Here is a 24412-nt window from a genome sequence, read left to right as displayed (position 1 = left end):
ACACATGAGGAACATTAAAAGTCATAGCAGGGTGCAGTCGAAAGGTCTCTTTCATTGTAATGACCATGACCCGGAAGGTCATTTTTGAAAATTTTGAATATTCTTTTAACTAGAGTGAATTAATTGACGGTTAATTATTAAATAGCTAATTTTAGTTAATGCTTAATGGGTCAGGTTTTTAATTTATTTATACCACTTGACCATATAGGGGAATAAATTATTAGGGTTGAGAATTTTTGGATCGCAACTTAAGAAAAGACGAAGAGAACGGAAATTACTTGTGGGAAGAGCCGACGTAGAAATCGAAAGATTACTTTCAGGTAATACGAATTTGCTATGTGTTTTTCCTTTTAAATTATTATTAAAATATGCTGGTAATTAAGGAGTTTTGATCTTCAATCCCTGCCAATATTGTTTTATTCAAACTGATTGGCAAGTATCATTTATGGGTCACTTGTTGGCAAATTTTAGTGGATAAATTATAGAGTAATTATGACTAATGATTGGGGATGATAATCCAATTGGATGGTATATTATAGTGTAAATGCACAAACAACGTTCTGCTATTAGTTCAAGCCTAAGTATCGTTCCTTAAGTTTAAGTATCATTCCGTAAGTGGTTTTGATTCCATTTTTTTTATATAATTACCATATAATTCAAGTTTTTCTATATTGAAATAGATAATTAAATATTAGGGGTATAATCTTATATAAATACCATTAGTTTTATGATATTGGAAAAAAAATTGGACTTAGCCCTAGGCTTGAAGGTTAGGAACTTGATTATAGAGTTGGGTGTTGTCAGTTTCGAAATTTTATTGTGGTTATGTACTTGAATAGATTGAATTAATTTGGAAGTTCAATGGAAGTTGAAGACTCAAGTCCCGGAGTGAATTCTTGATTGATTGAGGCAAGTGAATTTCTAAACCCTTGTTAAGTGTATGAAATTTGTGTATTTCCTTATGGTATGTGTTTGGGAGTAATGGGACTTGGTGAAGGGTTGACTTGTCCACATTGACTAATTCTAATGATGAAAAAGGGGTAATAAAAGGCAATGTGATTAATTGTTTGTGTGTGATGTGTTGAGAATGGTTTGAAAGACTTCGTTGTATGTGTTTGGGAGTAATGGGACTTGGTGAAGTAATGGGACTTGGTGAAGGGTTGACTTGTCCACATTGACTAATTCTAATGATGAAAAAGGGGTAATAAAAGGCAATGTGATTAATTGTTTGTGTGTGATGTGTTGAGAATGGTTTGAAAGACTTCGTTGAAAGACATTTTTCTAATAAAAAAAAACTTTAAAAAATGGAATAGACCATGGGTAAGGGCGAAGGATGCGGTCTCTTACCAATGGTGTGACGGGCATTAGTACAAGTACCAGTGTTATAAATGGAAAGCTTATTACTATAGAATGTGGGTTCTAATCCTAGAATGCCAAAGCATATGGGCATTAGCTGATATATTATTGACTAGATTTATTATGTGTGATTGTATTCTTTATTGAACCCGTATACTTGTGACAGATGAGGTGATTACATATCATAATGATATTTGATTGAGATGCATCATCCCTTTTATTGAAATCATATTGTGCACATGCATTGACATGAGATTGAGTATAAGTTATTAGGCACGTGGAGATCGTCCATACTGGGGATGGTGAGATGTTAAGATTATAATTTGGGCACGAGGAGATCGTCCATGTGGAATTTGTTTGATTTTTGATAGTGCGTTGAGATCGTCCGCACAGACACGTGGAGATCGTCTGTGTCGGTATACGGACCTCGCGAGTCCCCCATGGGTCATGAACTCTCGATGTATTTTCGAGGAGTATCATGTATATACGGTTGAGAGAGTACTTAGTATTCTGAGACATATCATTTTATGGAGTCATATTGCATTGCATCCCATGACATCCTTCATTCTTGATGATTATGTGTTTTATTGGTGGTTGGAAAGTACTGATATTTGATTACCTCTATTTGATGAACTTGATCTTGTGTGTTGATATTGTGAGTGCCTTTTTGTGGAAGTTGTGATTGATGAATATTGAGTTTGTTGTTGAGTGTATATGTAATTTGTTAAAGTGATTGTTGTTGATCTGGGTGCTATGTAAATTGTGAACTGTTAGGCAGGGCTGATTTTATGCAGGTTGTAGTTGTGGAGGTTTGGTTGGTGTGTAAGAAGTACCCGTATTTTATCTCCTTAGCTTGTGTTTAGAAGTTTACTTGCTGAGTACCGTGTGGTTTGGTACTCACCCCTTGCTTCTACATTTTTGTAGGTTACTAGCCCGGACATTTGTGATATTTTCTCTTCTCCTTGTCTGAGGCTTCTTATGGAAGTTTGTAAGGTAGTTGTTTGTCATTTCAGCGAACCTTCTTACTCCTATTATGATCTTGTTCTATTGTAGAAACAATGTTATATGATGCTTGTATTATTCTTTTGATTCAGTTGTAATACTTCAGAGGCTTGTACACGTGACAATCAGGTTTTGGGGATTTAGTTAAGCCGACTTGTTATCCGTTTTAGTAATTGTTATTGGACTTTTGTTTTATTTCCGCATTTTTATCTAAACGATTGGGTTTTAGGCAGACTTGTCAGCGGGATAAGACAAGTGCCATCACATCCATTTTGATTCGTGACATTTACGCAAGCCTTGACATAATTTGGCCTTGACAAGTCTGATTCTTGAACCCATCTATTGATCCCAACAACAGTGTTGAGTTCTTCTATAGCCTTTTTGCATTAACTTTGGTTGATTCAACATTTCTGCAAATGCCCATTCAACTGTATTTGAAGGATTATCCATTGTTGCCAGCATGAGTTCCTGTACATTATTTGTTTGTAACCACTCATGTCAACACTTTTTGACGAAATGAGCAATAATTTATGTTTAAATTTTATTTTTTATGATGAGTTAATACATATAAGGTAGGTAGAAGGGAATGAGAATGTACTACTTATTTTGGTCAAATTTTGGAAATCAAAAGTGCATATTTTAGAGAGATGATGTGTTTGGTCAAACATTTAAGAAGAATAAGTGTTTTTGAATAGCCGCAAAAGTTAAGTATAAAGTATTGTATTAACAAATATTAACAAAAATATTTTATAAATTAATTAGCCAAATACAAATTGACAAAAATATTTTTTAAATTGATTAGCCAAACATAAATTGCTATGATCCTCCAAAAGTATATTTTTTATGAAGCTATAAACTCTTTCCAAAATAAGCATATTTTGAAGCTTGATTAGATAGTCTATCAATCATAAAATTAGACAAAGGTGATAAAACAATACAACTTTGTTTTATCACATGATTTATAAGTAATTGAATGTATATATACTTACTAGAACTTGTGCCTTAATCTCTTTAACATTCATCAATGGATTTCCATTTGTATCTTTGAGCATGATAAGAACATCAAGAATATCCTCTTCCAAAGATTTGTTGCCATCTTTCCATGTTTGTATCCTATGATCAACTTCAATATCAATATGTTTTGTTGCTGTAGCATAGGCTTTCTTGATAATTGCCCTGTGACCATCCAAATCAAAAACACTTAACCATGGTAAGTAATCTGATATACTAAAAGAATAAACATATTCAAGAAGTGTAAAAAGCGCATCAATTTGCTCCTCATCTTGTTCTATAATTCCAAATAATGATCTCTTGCTGAAATCATATTCCTAATTAATAACAAGTTGGTTGTTGCATTGATTGTAAATAAATCTATGAAGGTGGTCAGCTTCTTCGTTCCTTTTACAACGAAGCCATTGAAAAGATGTTGGTGACAACACATGAGAAGTAGAAATAATAATAAAATAATGAAAAAGTGAAATAGAGAGTGTGAATAGTAGTTCTTCAAATTTGGAGAACTACTATTCAACTCTCTAAATTTGAAGAATAGAGGGTGATTTGGAGGTGAGTTGGAGTGTCATTCTCTATTTTACTCTCTAAATATAGAGGTGGGTTGGAGATGGTCTAAGAGGGCTCAAATGAACGCAGTTAGTCGACTAATTAAAATTGAATCTGCCATAGATTAAGATTATCACAACTTTTACTGTGTATTTGTTCATTAGTCTTTACGAATATGATTGATAGACTCCATCTCTTCTTCTATTGGTTGACACATTCCAAAAAGGACCTCACAATTATAGAGTGACATGAACAACAACACGTAGAAAATTAGATACATCAAAGGTAGAATACTTAAAGACCAACATAAACTTGACGCGTTTTATTCGAGTATGTTTTAAAGATTGAGCATGGGTATATATTTATTGGGAGTAGTATTGAGCACCGATATGGGGATGAGTTCAGAGAACTCACATTCCTCATAAACCATGAAACCAAAAGGGTCGTACTTTTTAGACGATTTCTTATCGCTTTTAAGCATAGCTTAGTGGATCAACTTAGTTGAGGTGTTCTATACCCCGACAAGGTATAGGACAATTCTGGCAGCGTGGACGAGAGCTGTATCATCACATAACTCGTAGTGATGGTTGTTAGTTAGAGAATCCCCCAAATAAGAGTGAAAAACAACTTATTGTATTTTTATACATCATTGAGTCAATATCTTCTATTTTATAACGCTTTAAATATTGCATCTTTTGTTATTGTTTTTGCATTGGAGGTGAGTTGAGGTGAGTATTTCTTCCAATCTTATTTGTTCAGTTATCTATGTTTCCAGTTCTCTTTACATGCTTGTACATTCAATATACTGGATGTCATTCGACCTGCATCTTATTTATGATGCAGATATAGGTGTTCAGGGTCATCAACATGCGTTTCGTTGATACCATTTGCACTCCAACTAGTTTTGGTGAGCCTCCTTGCTTTCTGGAGGGCTTCACATCTATTTTCTGCTTTGGTTAAGTTGTTGAGGGTTCTGTCCCGACATCTATTCTAGTATTAGAGGCTTCATAGTTAAATATTGAGAAGTCTCTCATTATTTCCCCTTTTTGTTGAGATGTTCTGAGTTTTTGAGATAGTTGATTGTAACTTACTAAGTATTTCCAGATGTTCATTTGAGTTAAGTTTTGTTATAAGACTTTAAAGTTTAATTATGCATTCGAAGCTCCCATTTTGCTTGAGTTAGTCTTCCTCTAAGTAGTCAGTCAAGCCAAGGGTTCACTTGGGGACAACGATGGTTCTCGTGCCGGCCACGTCCAGGGTGTAGGACCGGGACGTGACACTTTAACTGTGAGGTTCTAATGATTCACTATTAGGTTTTCCATGATATACTCTTTTTTTTTTACCCTCTCTAGGAGCTCCCACCCCTTTTGCTCCCTTGGTGATCGAACTCGCAACCTTTGGGTTGGAAGTGAGGGCTGCTTACCATCCGAGCAACTCCCTCTCGTCTTTCATGATATACTCATTCACGCATTTTGCTAGTTTTTTTTTTTCTGAATACATTCGCGTCAGGGGCGAATTTATGTACTAATTTTGGGTCACCCGAACCCGTGCTCATCCGACTAAACTCGATATATTACTTCTATAATTATTAAAGAATATATTAAATTAAAACTTGTTGAACCCGTTCTCAAAATGGCTGGATGGTCCACTGGTACCACTGCAAAATTTCAACTCACAGGTCGCAGGTTCGATCCCAGGCAGCCCCAATTCGCTGCAAATTTATTTTTATTAACTAAAAACACATTTTTCATTAAAAAAAAAAAAGAAGCTAAATTCTGAAAGTTAAAAAGTGAAAGACTTCAAAAGTTTCCTTTCCACACACTTTTCAAGTTCCAAGTTCCAACAATATTTTTCTTCTCTCTTCAAATTTGTTTTCTATTTTCCACACAAAGAAGAAGCTTCAAGTCTCCAACTTCAAGTCAAGAATTTAGAGAAATCATCATTGTCAAAGTTTAAGGTAATTTTAGTTTATGATTTCTCTTTTTAATATACAAACTAACAAGATAAAAAAAAATATATGTATGTATATATCACTTTAATTTTAGGGTTTTCATATAAAAAAATCTTGTCATTACTTATAATAGGAAATCATCAATAGCTAAAGAATTGATTATCTCAAACTTACATATTTTGCGGATGTAACTTGTAAGAAATGTGTTTCATATTATATTATCAATTTTGAAGAGTGTGATTCCTTTTTTTTAATGTGAAAGAGGTGTGATTCCCTTATTTTTTTAATGTGAAATGGGTGTGATTCCCTTAATTTTTTAAATGTGAAAGGGGTGTGATTCCTCTTCTTTCTATGAATATGTGATTTCGAATGCAAAAGAGGCATAAGTTCTCTTTTTATTATGAATGTGTGATTTTCTTATTGTTAAATGTGAAAGGAGTGTGATTCCTCTATTTTAGTTACATTTGCAAGGATTGTGATTCCTCTATTTTATTTGAACTTGCAAGGGTGTGATTCCCTTATTTTTTATTGTGAAAGATATGTGATTATTTTAAATTTGCTAGTTAAATTTGTGACTAAGTTGAATAGTTATTTGAATTTGTAGGAACATTTATCCTTGAATATCTAAATGGATAAATTTTTGATTAAGAAACCACGTTCTAGTAGCGATCTATCTGTTAGTTCACATGTAGCTCCAGAAGCTCAAAGAGAGACAATTACATCTTCTTCTTCAAATGTTGATTGTATTCTTGGGGTTGGATCTCTCAAACGGGATCCCGGAGAAAGAAAACCCATCTTTGAATATGATTCTAATATTCGAGATGTTGTGAGGAGACATTATATTTTGATGGGGCCTTATCAACCAAAACTTCGTGTATATCCTAAAACAACATTTGGGACTAGTAATCGGCAATTTAATCCTGAGTGGTTTAATGCTCCAAATTCTGCTTGGTTGGAATATAGCATAGATGATGATGCTATATTTTGTTTGTGTTGTTATCTCTTCAAGAATGAATTTGAAAGTCGTGGTAATGCGGGAAAATCATTTACACAAGATGGTTTTAAGAATTGGAACCATGGTCCGGAAAGGATTCGATTGCATGTTGGTGAGGTGAATAGTATTCATAACAAATGTTTGAATAGGATGCTTGATTTTGCGAATCAACGTCAATCAATTCAATCTTCTCTTCACAAGCAAAGTGAAAAAACAAAAAGTGATTATCGAATTCGTTTAAATGCCTCAATCAATGTGGTAAGGTTTCTCCTAAGAAATGGATTGCCATTTCGTGGTCATGATGAGAGTGAAGATTCCGATTACAAAGGTCTTTTTCTTGAACTTTTGAAATTTCATGGGGTTAATCGTCCGGATGTGGAAAAGGTGATATTACAACATGCTCCAAAAAATGATATGATGATTTGTTCAACAATTCAAAAAGAGATTGTGGATGCTTGTACTAAAGAAACAATTAAAGCTATCATCAAAGACTTGGATGGTGATTATTTTGGAATACTAGTTGATGAGTCAAAGGACATTTCACATAAAGAGCAAATGGCACTAGTTTTACGATATGTTAACAAAAACGGAGAGTTGATAGAAAGCTTTTTGGGTATTGTTCATGTGGGTGATACATCCGCAAAATCATTGCAAAAAGTAATTTACTCTTTACTTTTGGATCACTCGTTATGCCTATCAAGACTCCGTGGACAAGGTTATGATGGAGCTAGTAATATGCAAGGAGAAAAAAATGGCTTAAAGTCTTTGATTTTGCAAGATGCTCCGTCTGCATATCATATTCATTGTTTTGCTCACCAATTGCAATTGACACTTGTGGCTCTTTCTAAAAAACATCCGGATGTGAAAAATTTCTTTTATGTTGTCACTAATGTTTTGAATACTATTGGGACATCTTTTAAACGCAGGGACTTACTTCGACAACACCAAGTTGAGAAGTTGGAAGAATTGCTTAAATTCGGAGAAATTCTTACCGGACAAGGATTAAATCAAGAACGTGGCCTCCAACGACCGGGTGATACTCGTTGGGGATCCCATTTCAAAACCTTGGAAAATTTCATGATTATATTTTCTTCAATTGCTAATGTGCTTAAAGATATGAAAGAAAATTCTCCACATGATCTTGATAAACTTGCGGCAGGTAACCTTTTAGATAAAATTCAAGAATTTGAATTTATCTTTGTGTTGCATTTGATGTTCAAGATGTTGCTTCTTACAAATAAATTGAACAAAGCTTTACAAAATAAAGATCAAGATATTGTCAATGCTATGGGATTGCTTAATCCTTCAAAGAGAAGATTACAAACAATGAGAGAGAGTGGTTTGGAGTCTTTGATGGATGAGGTTTCTTCATTTTGTGGTAAACATGATATTTTGGTTCCCGAAATGACTGAAGACTATCCAAGATCGAAGCGTAAGAAGTCCGAAATTTCATATTTACATCACTTTCGTATGGAAGTGTTTTATGCAGTTATTGATTTGCAACTTCAGGAGCTCAATAATCGTTTTGATGTTGTGACTAGTGACTTACTCCTTGGCATGGCTAGTTTGAATCCGGTTGATTCATTTGCTAATTTTAGTAAGAGCAGAATAATGAAGTTGGCCGAATATTATAAAAGTGAGTTTGGTGATAATGAACTTCGAGATCTCAGTTATCAACTTGATAGTTTCATTGTCTATGCTCGAGAGTGTGATAGCAAGTTTCTCAACTTGAAGGGGATTAAAGATCTTGCTACGATGATGGCACAAACAAAATTGGATCAAACTTGGTCTCTTGTTTATTTGCTTGTAAAGTTGGCTTTGATTTTGCCTGTTGCTACGGCAAGTGTGGAAAGAGCATTCTCCTCAATGAAGCTCATCAAAAATGATCTACGTAATAGCATTGGTGAAGAATTTTTGAATGGATGTTTAGTTTGTAAGATAGAGCGGAAGATATTTGAAAATGTAAGTAATGATGCTATTATAGATCGTTTTCAAAATATGAAGTCTCGTCGAGTACAATTGTAAACTGATGATATTTTTTGTGGTAATGTAATTTTTATGTATTGCTCGCTTAGTTATTGTTATTATAAATTTTTTTATCTTATCTTTAAAGCAATGGTGCACCCGTTTTCTTAAAATCCTGGATTCGCCTCTGATTCGCGTATACGTGTGTGCATTCATGTTCTCTTACCACATTCTACTGTTGTTTGTAATAGATATTAGTGTGTGCAAGTGCATATCATCTTGTGTGTCTGTTTGTACTTACGTATACAATGAGTTGTAGCTTTGAAATAGTTAAAAATTTTGGATGCAGGAAAAGCTCAATCCATAGATTTTTCACAGCATATTGGTTCACACAAATAGAACAATGAGAAGAAAACAAAACATGTTATTAATACAACTCATGTTGCATAAAGTTGTATGTTAAGTATACATGGCCTTAGCTAATCTTGGTTTTGCCTGAGCAAGAAGTGGTAAGGTACAAAAAGGATCAGTCTTAGATGATTCAATTAAGTCATTATTGCATGGTGAATTTGGTGGTAAATTCCAAGTAAAGCCTTGAAGAAGTCTAGCAAGTAACATTGCAGTAATTGTTGAGCCAAGTTTCACACCTGGACTATCTCGTCTTCGAATACTAAATGACAACAAACATATCTTTGAATCAGTGAGAACTACTTTACCACCATCTTCCTTTTAGAGGTAACGCTATGGTTCGAACTTCCCTTCCAAACTCATATATAATTAGTTTGTTTAGAAATATAGGTAATCTATTTATATAAGTCTGAATAGATATAGTAATAAACATGTGCATTTGTGATGTGCCAGCAGCCATTACACCTGTGGTCCACAGAAAATGATGGTCATATTAATATTTTAATTGACTTTAAAATCTTAAAATCTCTCCGTTAAAGATATCAATGTTACGATATAAATGAGACCATGACTAAAAGGGGGAGAAGAAGATGGCGGATATTACGATTCAAATAATTTAATTTATATGGTGATAAGAAAACATAAGAAATTACTAAATCATGGAATTCATTGTCAATTGAATTCATATATAATTTTTAAAGTTATTAACTTGGAGAATTTTTTTTTAAAAAAAGATTAAAAAAAAGATGAGGATAATGCAAGAAAGTACTTGAATTAAAATCAAAATCAAAATAAAAGAAAAGTAGAAGTTGGAGAAACCGTATTTTCCTTGTAAAGTTAATCCAAAATATTACTTAAGTAGTAGTTAAAAATCTCTTTCTACAAGGTAAAATTTTGTTTTTTTTTTTCATTTTATTTTATTATTATAGTAAATTAATGTTTTATCATACATGGAAATTCATGTATGTGTTTATCATGAATTAGTAGCCTCCCAATCATCCAAAATTATGAAAATCGGATTTGGCTCCCCTCCATTATCCCTTCCCTCTATTTCGTCAACTGCACCTCTAGATAAGAGACATGTATCTTATTTAAAGTTTAAAGGTCAAGATTATATCATATTAACAAATATCATAACCATAGTTAAGTTAATTAATTTTAGAAAAGGACTCTCTAAATTTGGTAAAAAGTACAATATATTCCATACAAAATTTTATATTTCTTAATATCATTAATCTCATCTTATATTTTTACATTTAAATATTAAAATTGTAGAACATGAAACATTTATATTAATTGGGATAAATAATAATCTTCAAAAATATTTGCATTTAAAACAATGTTTTCTTTATTTTCACACAAAAAAGGAAGATAAAAGAATATTTTTAAAAAACGTATATTTTTTTCCTTCAAACGTACCACATTTTCTCCTTGGAATAGTTTTGGTATCGTTTAATTTTAAAAAACTTTTTCCTTTTTATTTTTTAGTTTTGTTTCGTGTTCTTTTATTTTATGGTTTTTTTTTCAACATTCATAATTCTTCACTTTTGTTTTTTGTTTCACAACATAGTATAATATTTCAAGAATAAAGTTTACTAGTACATAAAATTGTTTAGTTGATTTTCACCTTAAATATCATAGTACAATTTAATATTTAAGTATAATAATATAAGGTGAAATTAATGATATTAATAAATATCAAATTTTGTATGAAATATATTGTAATTCTTATCAAATTTGAAGAGTAGTTTTCTAAAATTAGTTGACTTAACTATGATTATGATATTTGTTAATCAACATCACCTGGGCGTAAACTACCACAAAATGCATTCTTGACAAAATATCGAAACTATTGCTTCATTGTATTGTTGTCTCAAATCTGCAGTTGGCTAGATAGACTTTAATCTTTATATTAGTATGTATATATCAGACAAATTAAAGAATCTAATTTTCAATTATATGAAATAATTCGAATAACAATATACTTACCCGAACTGCTGTGTGAATCAATTGAAACTGCATCTTATGCTTTATCCAGAAGTATTATGTGTATTATATAAAACTTAATAAATTACATGAAAATCTTTTTAACCGATTAAAATTAAAAGAAGCAATAAATATAAAATAATGGGATAAGCTCATATAATTGTACACTAATGGCTCAATAGATTCATGAACTTCACGTTAATGTTTTTCCAATTTATTGATTTATTTATTAAAAGGTAAATGTATTATTTGGTAGATATTATAAAAAGGTAGTGTTTAGATATGGGTAAAAATGTCTCATTAATTAAGTAGGTGATTTTAATCTATGTATTCATGAATAAGGGAAAACGAACCAACATTACTTTTTTAATAATTATTGAAAACTGAAAAAAAAAAATAAAAATATATATATATATATACAAATGTTCTAACGTAAGAGAAGATAGAAGTAACATCAAGAATTTGAATAGGCTTTATTAAGTCATTACAAATTAATTATTTTTTGAAATGTAATTAAACATTATTGTTAGAAGAATAGGGGGAAATGAGCCAACATTACTTTTTTTAATAATTATTGAAAACTGAAAAAAAAAATATGTATATATACAAATGTTCTAACGTAAGAGAAGATAGAAGTAACATCAAGAATTTGAATAGGCTTTATTAAGTCATTACAAATTAATTATTTTTTGAAATGTAATTAAACATTATTGTTAGAAGTTAAATTATTAATATAATTGTGATATACTACGGGGGCAAAATTGTAATCCAACTTTGAAAATATCCCTATTTAATTTTTAAAACTTACATTAGTATTATTAAACACTATAATTTTGCGTTCCAAAATCCATTGTTGAAGTTGTTCAATTGTCTTCTTAATTTTCTTTTTGGGGTGTCATACAATTTTTTATTATCACTACCTTTAGTGAAAAATAACCTCATAATTTGGAGCATACATCCCAAAAGAAGAATTTCATTGAAGAGTAAAAATATGAGTCCGAAGCCAAAAGGGTAAAAAAATTGTCAAAAATTTTAAAAGGGCAGATCAAATTTTTTTCTTTTTTTTATTTATTAAAAATCACTACTGTGACAGCGATTTTAAGTCGAAATTTTTTTTTCTTTACATATCGCTGCAGGGGCAACATTTTTCATGCTTAGTGCTATTATTTTAATGCCTATTGTTAATTATTAATAATATAAAATGTCTATTGTTACAACAACAACACAACAACATACCTAGTGAAATCCCACAAAGATAAAATGTCTATTGTTAATTATTAATAATATAAAAATGCCTATTATTAACCTTTTGAAGAAAAAAAAGATTTATTTTTTTTTGAGAAGATCGCGGCTAAGGCAGCGATTTTTATTAAGAAGTTGCGTACGTCATGAGCCGCTAACAGTAAACCGTAGTACCATGTCAGCCCACAGTTTTTATAGATTTTTTCAGTTAAAAGCTCTCAAATATACTTTTGTTTTGTGTGTGTTGGGGGGGAGGGGTTACGGGGTATGACACGACAATTTAACATAGGCCACTTATTTCCACTGACATTGCTTAGGTCATCTGAATGTGACCTATAAATTATTTTAAAAAATAAAAATCGCTGCTAAGCCGCAATTTTGATTAACAATAGGCATGAATAGACATTTTTATATTATTAATAATTAATAATATATATTTTTATATTATTAATAATTAACAATAGACATTTTTATATCAATGCCGAAAGTAAAAACTAAAGAATTGAATTGATTCAGTTTAACCTGATTTTTTTTATATTTATGCATATCCTTATCTTGAACTACATCAATTTTTTTCACTAATAATTTAAATGCTACGATTTGACAAATCAAACCAAAAATTTTGGAAAAATATCAACGTCGAACCTAAAAACTAAAGAATTGAATTACTTTTCAACTGTATTTTTTGATAATTATGTATATCCTTATCTTGAACTACAGTAAAAAAAAATAAAATTCCATCAATGATTTAATTGCTACAAATTGAGAAATCAAATCAAACTTTTTGAAAAAATATCATTGTCGAACCTAAAAACTAAAGAATTGAATTAGTTCAAATCAACCTGATTTTTCGATATTATGTCTATCTTTATCTTGAACTACAATAAATTTTTTCATTAATGATTTAATTGCTTCGAATTGAGAAATCAAACCAGTTTTTTTGAAAAAAATATCAATGTCAAACCTAAAACTAAAGAATTGAATTAATTCAATTCAATATATTTTTTTGATATTTATATCTATCCTTATCTTGAACTACGGTAATCTTTTCGATGCTAAAATCTAAAAACCAAAAAAAAAAATTAAAAAAAATATCAATGTCAAACCTGAAAACAAAAATATGATTTTTAAAAATATTTATGTCTATCCTAAACTATAGTAAAAATATTTCTGTGGGCAGCTATTCGATGACAAGAACTTTTTAAAAGTATAGTATGGGCGGGTTATATTTTTAGAATTTTTGAAAGGGGAAAAATAATTTTATTTTTTAGAGATAGGGGTGTGCATTTGATTTTTCGGTCTGGATTTTTCAGTTTTTGATTTTGTAAAAGTGTAACCAATCGGATCCAAAATAAATTTGGTTTGATTTTCCTCTATTCGGTTCGACTTTTTTCGATTTGGTTATTCGGTTATGTCGATAATTAATAACATAACCAAAGTAATAGTATTGAATCTCTTAAATATACTTTCTAATATAAATCATAAGTAAAACTTAAAACACAATACTTATTCACTGATTATGACAATTCACCTTATCCTTCCATTTATGACAATTATTTTATACTTTATCTTTTTCAATGTTCAGCAATACACATCAAATTATCTATAATCAAATCACCCAACTAGTCACAATTATTCACTGATTACCCGCTACCAAACTGATTCCAAAATATTCTAATTTACAACCAATCACGTGATTTGTTAGTTAACTTTTAAGAACCAAATTGGCAATCATTACTTATCATTATACACAAATCCAATTACATACTATATAATCATACTATATAAGTGGTGGTTCCTCAACTACTATCAAACCAATCAAAAATTGCCACGTGGGGCTAATTAATATTTCTTTCTTTTATATAATATTTTCTATTTCTACTTTCTATTTCTTTCTATTATATTCTATTTTCTATTCTACTTCTATCTATTTTATTATTTTTCTTTTACTTACTATATATCATCATCATACTTCATACTATATAAGTGGTGGTTCCCTTGGACTACCAAGGGTATTCCCGTCATTTCCTTCCTTAAAAGAGCTCCTACCAATACTACCAAACCTATCAAAAATGGCCACGTAGGGCTAATTAATATTTCTTTCTTCATCATCATATATAATAATCATCATTCATTCTATATAAGTTGTGGTTCCCTTGGACTACCAACGGTATTCCCGTCATTTCCTTCCTATACTATATCTAATTAATATTTCTTTCTTTTAGCACTTTTTTTTTGCTCTCAAATGCTACCAAACCAATCAAAAATGGCCACGTAGGGCTAATTAATATTTCTTTCTTTTAGCACTTTTTTCATCATACTATACTATTATTATACTATATAAGTGGTGGTTCCCTTGGACTACCAAGGGTATTCCCGGCATTTCCTTTCTTAAAAGAGCTCCTACCAATACTACCAAACCTATCAAAAATGGCCACGTAGGGCTAATTAATATTTCTTTCTTTTAGCACTTTTTTTTTTGCTCTCAAATACTACCAAACCAATAAAAAATGGCCATGTAGGGCTAATTAATATTGCCCGTGCCTTGCACGGGCCTTATCTAGTATATATATATATACTACTACTACTACTACTACTACTACTACAGACAATAGAGAGAATATGAGGACAATTGCAAAAGAACAATTGGAAAAATTGCAAATCTGCAAAATGAGCTATATTCAAGAATACACTTGTGAATTCGAAGAATATTACTACAAAATATTTGATAGCAGTAAAGAAATATATCCTTATTTAGAAAAATACTATAAAAAATTACCAGGCTTTCGGGCCAAATATTTTAGAGAAGAATATGATAAAGAAAACATTAATGGAGATACTCTAGGTCAAAGAATATACCTTCGCCCTTTTCTTCTCTTTTTCTCCCCCCCCCCCCCCCCCCCCCCCCCCCCCCCCCCCCCCNCCCCCCCCCCCCCCACACCCCCACCCCCCTAAATTATGACCCAATAATTCTCAACCCTAATAATTATTTTCCTATATGGGTGAAGTTATATTAAACTAATTATAAACTTAACCCATTAAGCATTAATTAAAATTAGTTATTTAATAATTAACCATCAGTTAGTTCACTCTAGTTAAATGAATATTCAAAATTTCCAAAAATGATCTTCCGGGTCATTACATAAGTATATTTATTATAGATGTTCAAACATAAAATATAAATGTAATCATCATGAAAGACCATAACCAAAAAGGGACAAAAATGGTTAACTCCAACTTAATTCTAAACCTAAACATTATATATATATATCGGTATTTTCGGTTTTTATTTTTTAAAATCCGAAATCAAACCAAAAAACCAAACAAAGTAATTTATTAATCCAAAACCAATCCGAAAAACCAAAAAATCAATCCAAATAAAAATTTGATTTGATTTGGTTTGGTTATTCGGTTTAATTCGAATAGTGCACACCCCTATTTAGAGATGATATATATTTATTATGAAAGTAATTCATATATATCCTTAGCGTTATATAATTGGTTTAAATATACCTCTATTGTAATAGTTTTAAATTTATATTTTTTACTCCTAATTTTTTTTAAAAAAATAATCATATAAGGGAATATATAATCCTTCTAGCAAAGTTCAACGTATGTTAAAATCTTTTTCATACATATATTTATTATTGTGGCTATATGTTAATTTAAAACTATTTTTTCAGCTATATTGTAATTTAGTTTTTGTATTTGTAAAAAAAATCGGGGAATCTATAATAAATTAGTGGAACATAATTATATTTGACCACAAAAATAATAAATTTAAATTAGTCGTTAAAACAAAAAAGTCAAAAAAATATATGTGTGAGGAGGATCATATATACCTAATATAGATTATTTTTAAAATAATTAAAAAAATTAAATTAAAATTAATATTTTCACTTTCGTTAGAGAAAAGTGGTATATGTGAGTCATTTGTAAAATAGTAGGGGTATATATGAACCACTTTCATAACGAGGGGTATATTAACTCTAAATGACAAAGTTGAAGGGTATATCAGACTCTTTTCCCTATTCGAAATAATATCATTTTTTATTTGTAAATAGTTGTGTCACGATCCGGGCCTACACTCTGGACGTGACCAGCACTTGCGAACCATTGTTGATCCCCAAGCGAATCCTCATCCTGGTTAACTACAAGCGGAAAACTAACTCAAGCAATAGTAGGCTTAAGATTGAATAAAATTGCTAAACTCAAATAATAACCTCATTAAGTATGAACAATACTCAATAGAAATATTTATAGTTTGTAAAACTTTTCAAAAAAAGTAAATACTAAAAAACTCCTCAACTCTATCTATCTATGAAGCCTCTACTATTACAGAAGGATATCGAGACAAGATCCGCGTCATCTCAAAACTACTAACTGTAAGGTAAAGGTGAAGTCTTCTGGAATATAAGAAAGTTCGCCAAAGCTAGCTGGAATGTCAAATGATTTCAACGAAACACCTGTTGATGATCCTGAACACTTGTAGTTGCATCATTATAAGGTGCAAGTCTAATAACATCAGTAAATTGAATGTACGAGTATCTAAGGGGAAACTGAAACATAGCTAACTTAACAGATAACATGGGAAGACAATACTCACCTCAACTCAATTCCAATATGAAAGCAATAATGAAAGATAACATGTTTAAAGCTTCATAATAAACATATACTAACTCAAGGATGTATATAAAAATACAATAAACTCAAAACAATAGATATCAACTCAAAATATATAAAAATACAATACATACTCTTTTACTCTTATTTGGGAGATTCTCTAACTACTAACTGTAAAGTAAAGGTCCGATATCTTAATATTTTTTTTATTTTAATTTATATGATATAGGTAGAATTTAGAAAGTTGAATAAATTTTAATATGATTTTTAGATATTTAAGTTGTTAATTACTTTTTGTTTGCGCAAATTTATTGTGTAGAGGTTCATTAAGATGTCCCTAATTAATGTATTTTTCGTTATCGATCGTTGATTTTTCACTCAAAGTAGTTACAAGATATAAACAAATATTACCGACGTTCAAGATAATGATTCCATAATTTCAAAAAAATTATACACTAATTAAATTAAAATAAAAAAAAAGAAGTAATTTTGTTTGAATTTATTTTTGAAACACGTTGAAGCATGCACATCTTCTTGAATTTAAAATTAAAAGTCATAGCTAAAACGGATTCATAATTTCAAAAAAATTATACACTAATTAAATTAAAGTAGAACAAAAGAAATATTGTTAAAACGGATTCCATAATTTTGAAAAAATTATACACTAATTAAATTAAAGTAGAACAAAAGAAATATTGCTAAAACGAATTCCATAATTTTGAAAAAATTATACACTAATTAAATTAAAGTAGAACAAAAAAAGTATTTTTTTTTCGAAACACGCAAAGCATGCACGTCTTCTTGAATTTAAAACTAAAAGTCATAGCTAAATCGAATTTCATAATTTTAAAAAAATTATACACTAATAATTAAATTAAAGTAGACCAAAAGAAATATTATTTTTTTTTAAAAAAAAGCATGCTTGTCGACATACCTACTTCAGCACAAACTATCTCTTTATATAATAAGAAAGTTTAATATAAAAATATAAATACACAAATTTCACACAGTAAAAAGAATGTTTGCATTTATTAAATATAATAATGATCATAATTTAGTATGAAACGTTGGTAGCTCAATTGATTGCTACAACTTACATCAACCAATATTGAAAACCTTTCATTAATTGCTATAGAAAGTTAGAAAAGCTGAAAAGTTAGAATTGAATATTAATGAGTAAATTAATTCAGTTATTCAATTTTTTAGTTCAAACAATAATTAATCATTTATCACTCAACAAAGAAGCCATTCAAATTTGATGAGTGTTCATCAATTTTAGCTTGTACTTTTTTATTTTATTTTATTTTTGTTAATGATTACACTATGGTTAAGTATAACTCATATCATATATATGACTTGCTAGTCTAGAAACTAGTTAAACTAGAATAGGGAGAGAGGTGAGTGAGAGGGAGGGCGACGAATGAGATAGTCATGTGTCACAAATACATATGAATCACACTTAATATAGACTAGATACATGTATTTGCATCTATTTGGGATACCAGATACATGCGAAAGATATGGAAGGGAGGCAAGCAAAATTTGTTATATAGCCAGATACATGCAAATCTACTTGGATATATTGTATCTAGAATAAATTACACATACTTTAATTCCATAAATCTCGAGATACATGTATTTGAACGCACCAAATTTTTGTAAGATTCGTAATATTATAAACTAAAATATGTTTAGATAATTTATAATTATCTCATAAACTAATATAATTTTTATAAGTTTCTCTAAAATATCTCTCTATCTCTAAGGTTCACTCTTTGTGAATTGAGTTCTTAGATTGATGTTACAATTTGTTAGTGAATATAAGCTATTGTAATTGCATTGACTTTAGAGCTTAGAAACTTATCCCCATCTAAAATCTATTACTTCTTTAGTCCTTATTTATTTGTCAAATTTTAACTTGATACATCTATTAAAAAATAATAATTAACATAGTGAATTTACCATTTTATATTAATTGATAGAGTTTCAAATATATTTACTAACTATATTTTTTAATGATATTAACTCAATATTAATAAATTAAGGATATACTAATAAAAGGGAAGTGCTAAATGGCCAGAAAATTTAAAAAAATTATAATATTTATTTTATTTTAAAACAAACTGATTTTTTTCCATTTTTTAGTTAAAAAGTATTAATGTTAAAAGGGTAAAAATGTTTAAAAAGGTAAAATACCATAGATAAAATATCATTCTGGCCAAATTCTGCCCATATTTTCTGGCCAAATTTTTTTTTTCCATAGTAACAAATTATTCTTTCTTAATTTGTCAAAAATAAAATATATAACAAATAAATAAGAACAAGAAAGTAATAAACATGTGCATTTGTGATAGCAACCATTACAACTGTGGTACACAGAAAATGATGGTCACATTAATATTTTTAATGGACTTTAAAATTTTAAAATCTCTCCGTTAAAGATATCAATGTTACGGTAGAAATGAGACCATGACTAAAAGGTGGAGAAGAAAATGATAGGATATTACAATTCAAATAATTTAATTTATATGATGATAATTTTAATATTTAACTTAATATTAATTTATTTAAATTTGTTATCGTAAAATTATTTTTCTGCATGAAGTGTCACATGGCAAAAAAAATTTAAATAAAAGAGAGTGGAGGCACATCATTAGAAGCTAGTTGAGGTGTGTTTCAGTAACTATTGAGTGATAGTTCAAGTAGAAAACTCACATTCTCAATAGTTCAAATATGAAATTCAAGAAATTGGGATAATTTAGGTGTGCTTTTTACGACAAAAAATAAAAATTCAGTTGCTTACATTATAACAAAAATAACTTTTAGCGGTGAAAATATGAACATTAACAAAGAGTACTAAGATCTTTACCTGCATTAATTAATTATCATAAGATTCAGTGTCGCTAAAGGTTTCAGGGACATTTACAAAGAATATCAATTGCCTCTAAAAATATATTTAGCAATAATTAAATTATCATAAAAAATTAATTGCCACTAAGGATCACTTTTAATGCAGTGTTAATTGTCTTTGCATTCCATGAGTGTAGCAATAATTATTTCCCTAAAAAGATCTAAATTAAAAGGAATTGAAATTTGTGTTTATGGAAGACAAAGAAACCTTGATTCTTTGAGTAAAAGTAAATTTGAACAAGGAGAAAGAGACTTGATTTCTGTGAAAGAAAGAAATGTCTATTAGTATTCCAATACATTTTTTTTTATCTCATTCATAGCCAAATTCAAGTAGCAACAAATTTACAATTCATATAGTTAACTTCAAATATTAATTTTCAGGAGGAATCTAAATATATTTTTGCTGATGTACGTCATGTAAATTAATTTTTCTTTACCCTTGTTTTCCTCAAGCAACAGTTGGAGTTACAATATTCTGGACAAAGACAAATATAAATTTTTAAGTACTATAAGTATTCCATGATTAGATACATTATCACTTAACATTGTTTTAAATTTTTAAATGTCGTTTACTTTAATTTTGCCCTCATTTTATTTTTCATTCACACCGAAAAACTGTTTTAAAAATACCGAATCAAAGTTGAAAAATGGAACCAAACTAGTTTAATTCAATGTTTGGTCCACACTTTTCAAAATAAAAAATCGAAGAACCGAATCGGGGACCAAACGTCCACCCTTACAAATTACTGTCATTTGAAAAATAAAATTTTGTCTCTGGTTCTAAAAAAGGGAAGAGTTAAAATATTTGATTATTCTGGCTACTTAATTTGTCGGTAACACACTTGTCATTTAATTTTGTGCTACAATCATCAAGATGTTTGTCTGGTTTTATCTTTCATTGTAAATATTGGTTTATAATTTATAAGGACTGATAATTTTAATCTTCAATTTATGAGATAAGGAACTCCATACCCTAAATATCTACTATATAAGTAAAGGACACACATGTTAATTACCCAATGATCTATTCAAATGATACTTTATTAAATTAAGTAAACAAAACAACAATCTTTACATATATAGGATGAAAAGACAATACTGTAACTTAAGCCATATGGATAACCTAACAAAAATAATTTCACACGTTATAACTTAGAGAGATGAATACGAAAAACATTGTAGCTTAGAGAGACATGTCCTGAGCTAATCTTGGTTTTGCCTGAGCAAGAAATGGTAAGGGAAAAAAATGATTAATCTTAGAAGACTCATTTAAATCATTGCATGGTAAATTCTAGGTAAATCCTTGAAGAAGTCTAGCAAGTAACATTGTAGTAATTGTTGAATCAAGTTTCACAGCTGGACAACTTCGTCTTCCAATACTAAATGATAACAAACGTAAGTTTGAATCAGTGAGAACTATTTCACCAGCATAAATTGCTATGATCCTCCAAAAATATATTTTTTATGAAGCTATAAACTCTTTTCAAAATAAGCATATTTTGAATCTTGATCAAATAGTCTATCAACCTTAAAATTAGACAAAGGTGATAAAACAATACAACTTTGTTTTATCACATGATCTATAAGTAATTGAATATATATATACTTACTTGCACTTGTGCCTTAATCTCTTTAACATTCATCAATGGATTTCCATTTGTATCTCTGAGCATGATAAGAACATCAAGGTTGTCCTCTTCCAAAGATTTGTTGCCATCTTTCCATATTTGAATCGTATGATCAACTTCAATATCTATATGTTTTGTTGCTTTAGCATAGGCTTTCTTGATAATTGCCTTGTGACCATCCACCTTGTGACCATCCAAATCCAAAACACTTAACCATGGCAAGTAATCTATGAAGGTGGTCAGCTTCTTCGTCCCTGTTACAACGAAGCCATTGAAAAGATGTTGGTGACAACACATGAGAAGTAGAAATAATAAATAAAATAATGAAAAAGTGNTTCTTATATATACTCAATTTTTTTTTATATAAATACTTGTAAATTTTTTTAAAAAAGAAAGGTGCAAGAAGTGAAAAAAAACGTGCAAGAATAAAAATAAAANAACTCTCTAAATTTGAAGAATAGAGGGTGATTTGGAGGTGGGTTGGAGTGTCATTTTTTATTTTATTCTCCAAATATAGAGGTGAGTTGGAGATGGTCTAAGGGGGCTCAAATGAACGCAGTTAGTCGACTAATTAAAATTGAATCTGCCATAGATTAAGATTATCACAACTTTTAGTCTGTATTTGTCCATTAGTCTTTCCGAATATGATTGATAGACTCCATCTCTTCTTCAACTGGTCGACACATTCCAAAAAGGACCTCACAATTATAGAGTGACATGAACAACAACACGTAGAAAATTAGATACATCAAAGGTAGGATACTTAAAGACCAACATAAACTTGACACGTTTTATTCGAGTATGTTTTAAAGATTGAGCATGAGTATATATTTATTGGGAGTAGTATTGAGCACCGATATGGGGATGAGTTCAGCAACTCACATTCCTCATAAACCATGCAACCAAAAGGGTCGTACTTTTTAGACGATTTCTTATCGCTTTTAAGCATAGTTTAGTGGATCCACTTAGTTGAGGTGTTCTATACCCCGACAAGGTATAGGACAATTCTGGCAGCGTGGACGAGACACTGTATCATCACATAGCTCGTAGTGATGGTTGTCAGTTAGAGAATCCCCCAAATAAGAGTTAAGAACAACTTATTGTATTTTTATACATCATTGAGTCAATATCTTCTATTTTATAACACTTTAAATATTGCATCTTTTTTTATTGTTTTTGCATTGGAGGTGAGTTGAGGTGAGTATTTCTTCCAATCTTATTTGTTCAGTTATCTATGCTTCCAGTTCTCTTTACATGCTTGTACATTCAATATACTGGATGTCATTCAACCTGCATCTTATATATGATGCAGATACAGGTGTTCAGGGTCATCAACAGTCGTTTCGTTGATACCATTTGCACTCCAGCTAGTTTTGGTGAGCCTCCTTGTCCTTGCTTTTTGGAGGGCTTCACATCTATTTTCTGCTTTGGTTAAGTTGTTGAGGGTTCTGTCCCGATATCTATTCTAGTATTAGAGGCTTCATAGTTAAATATTGAGAAGTCTCTCATTATTTCCCCTTTTTGTTGAGATGTTATGAGTTTTTGAGATAGTTGATTGTAACTTACTAAGTATTTCCAGATGTTCATTTGAGTTAAGTTTTATTTTAGACTATAAAGTTTAATCATGCATTCGAAGCTCCCATGTTGCTTGAGAAAATCTTCCACTAAGTAGTCAGTCAAGCCAAGGGTTCGCTTGGGAACTAGCGATGATTATCGAGTGATGGCCGCGTCCAGGGTGTAGGCTCAGGACGTGACACTTTAACTGTGAGGTTCTAATGATTCACTGTTAGGTTTTCCATGATATACTCTCTTTTTTTTACCCTCCCTAGGAGCTCCCACCCCTTTTGCTCCCTTGGTGACTCGAACTCGCAACCTTTGGGTTGGAAGTGAGGGGTGCTTACCATCCGAGCAACTCCCTCTCGTCTTCCATGATATACTCATTCATGCATTTTGCTAGTTTTTTTTTCCAAATACATTCGCGTATACGTGTGTGCATTCATGTTCTCTTACCACATTCTACTGTTGTTTGTCACAGATATTAGTGTGTGCAAGTGCATATCATCTTGTGTGTCTGTTTGTACTTATGTATACAATGAGTTGTAGCTCTGAAATAGTTCAAAATTTTGGATGCAGGAAAAGCTCAATCCATAGATTTTTCACAGCATATTGGTTCACACAAAGAGACCTATGAGAAGAAAACAAAACCAATTATTAATAAAATATTCATATGGCAGAGCACAAAGCGGACTACCAAGACTTGCCTCATGTAACAAAACCAATTATTAATACAACTCATGTTGCATAAAGTTGTATGTTTAGTATACATGGCCTTAGCTAATCTTGGTTTTGTCTGAGCAAAAAGTGGTAAGGTACAAAAAGGATCAGTCTTAGATGATTCAATTAAGTCATTATTGCATGGTGCATTTGGTGGTAAATTCCAAGTAAACCCTTGAAGAAGTCTAGCAAGTAACATTATAGTAATTGTTGAGCCAAGTTTCACACTTGGACAACCTTGTTTTCCAATACTAAATGACAACAAACGTATCTTTGAATCAGTGAGAACTACTTCACCACCATCTTTCCTTTTGAGGTAACGCTCTGATTCAAACTTTCCTTCCAAACTCATATATAATTAGTTTGTTTAGAAATATAGGTAATCTATTTATATAGGTCTGAATAGATATAGTAATAAACATGTGCATTTGTGATGTGCCAGCAGCCATTATACCTGTGGTCCACAGAAAATGATGGTCACATTAATATTTTAATTGACTTTAAAATCTTAAAATC

At 30.4% G+C, this 24412-nt stretch overlaps 1 protein-coding gene across 1 annotated transcript; it reads left to right on the top strand.

Moving 5' to 3' along the window:
- Positions 1-6494: 6494 nt before the first annotated feature.
- Positions 6495-8885, top strand: LOC125856294 (uncharacterized). The gene has a single exon (XM_049535807.1). It carries the CDS (start codon positions 6495-6497, stop codon positions 8883-8885), a length of 2391 nt encoding a protein of 796 aa, XP_049391764.1.
- The last annotated feature ends 15527 nt before the right edge of the window (positions 8886-24412 follow it).

This window comes from Solanum stenotomum, chromosome 2, assembly GCF_019186545.1.
Source record: "Solanum stenotomum isolate F172 chromosome 2, ASM1918654v1, whole genome shotgun sequence".
In the NCBI taxonomy this organism is placed as follows: domain Eukaryota; kingdom Viridiplantae; phylum Streptophyta; class Magnoliopsida; order Solanales; family Solanaceae; genus Solanum; species Solanum stenotomum.
Note: the sequence above shows the minus strand (reverse complement) of the source record. Positions and strands in the feature narration are given on the sequence as shown.

What these genes read in the sequence shown, in the direction of transcription:
- LOC125856294 (XM_049535807.1), top strand. Translation starts at nt 6,495, where the DNA reads ATGGATAAATTTTTGATTAAGAAACCACGTTCTAGTAGCGATCTATCT.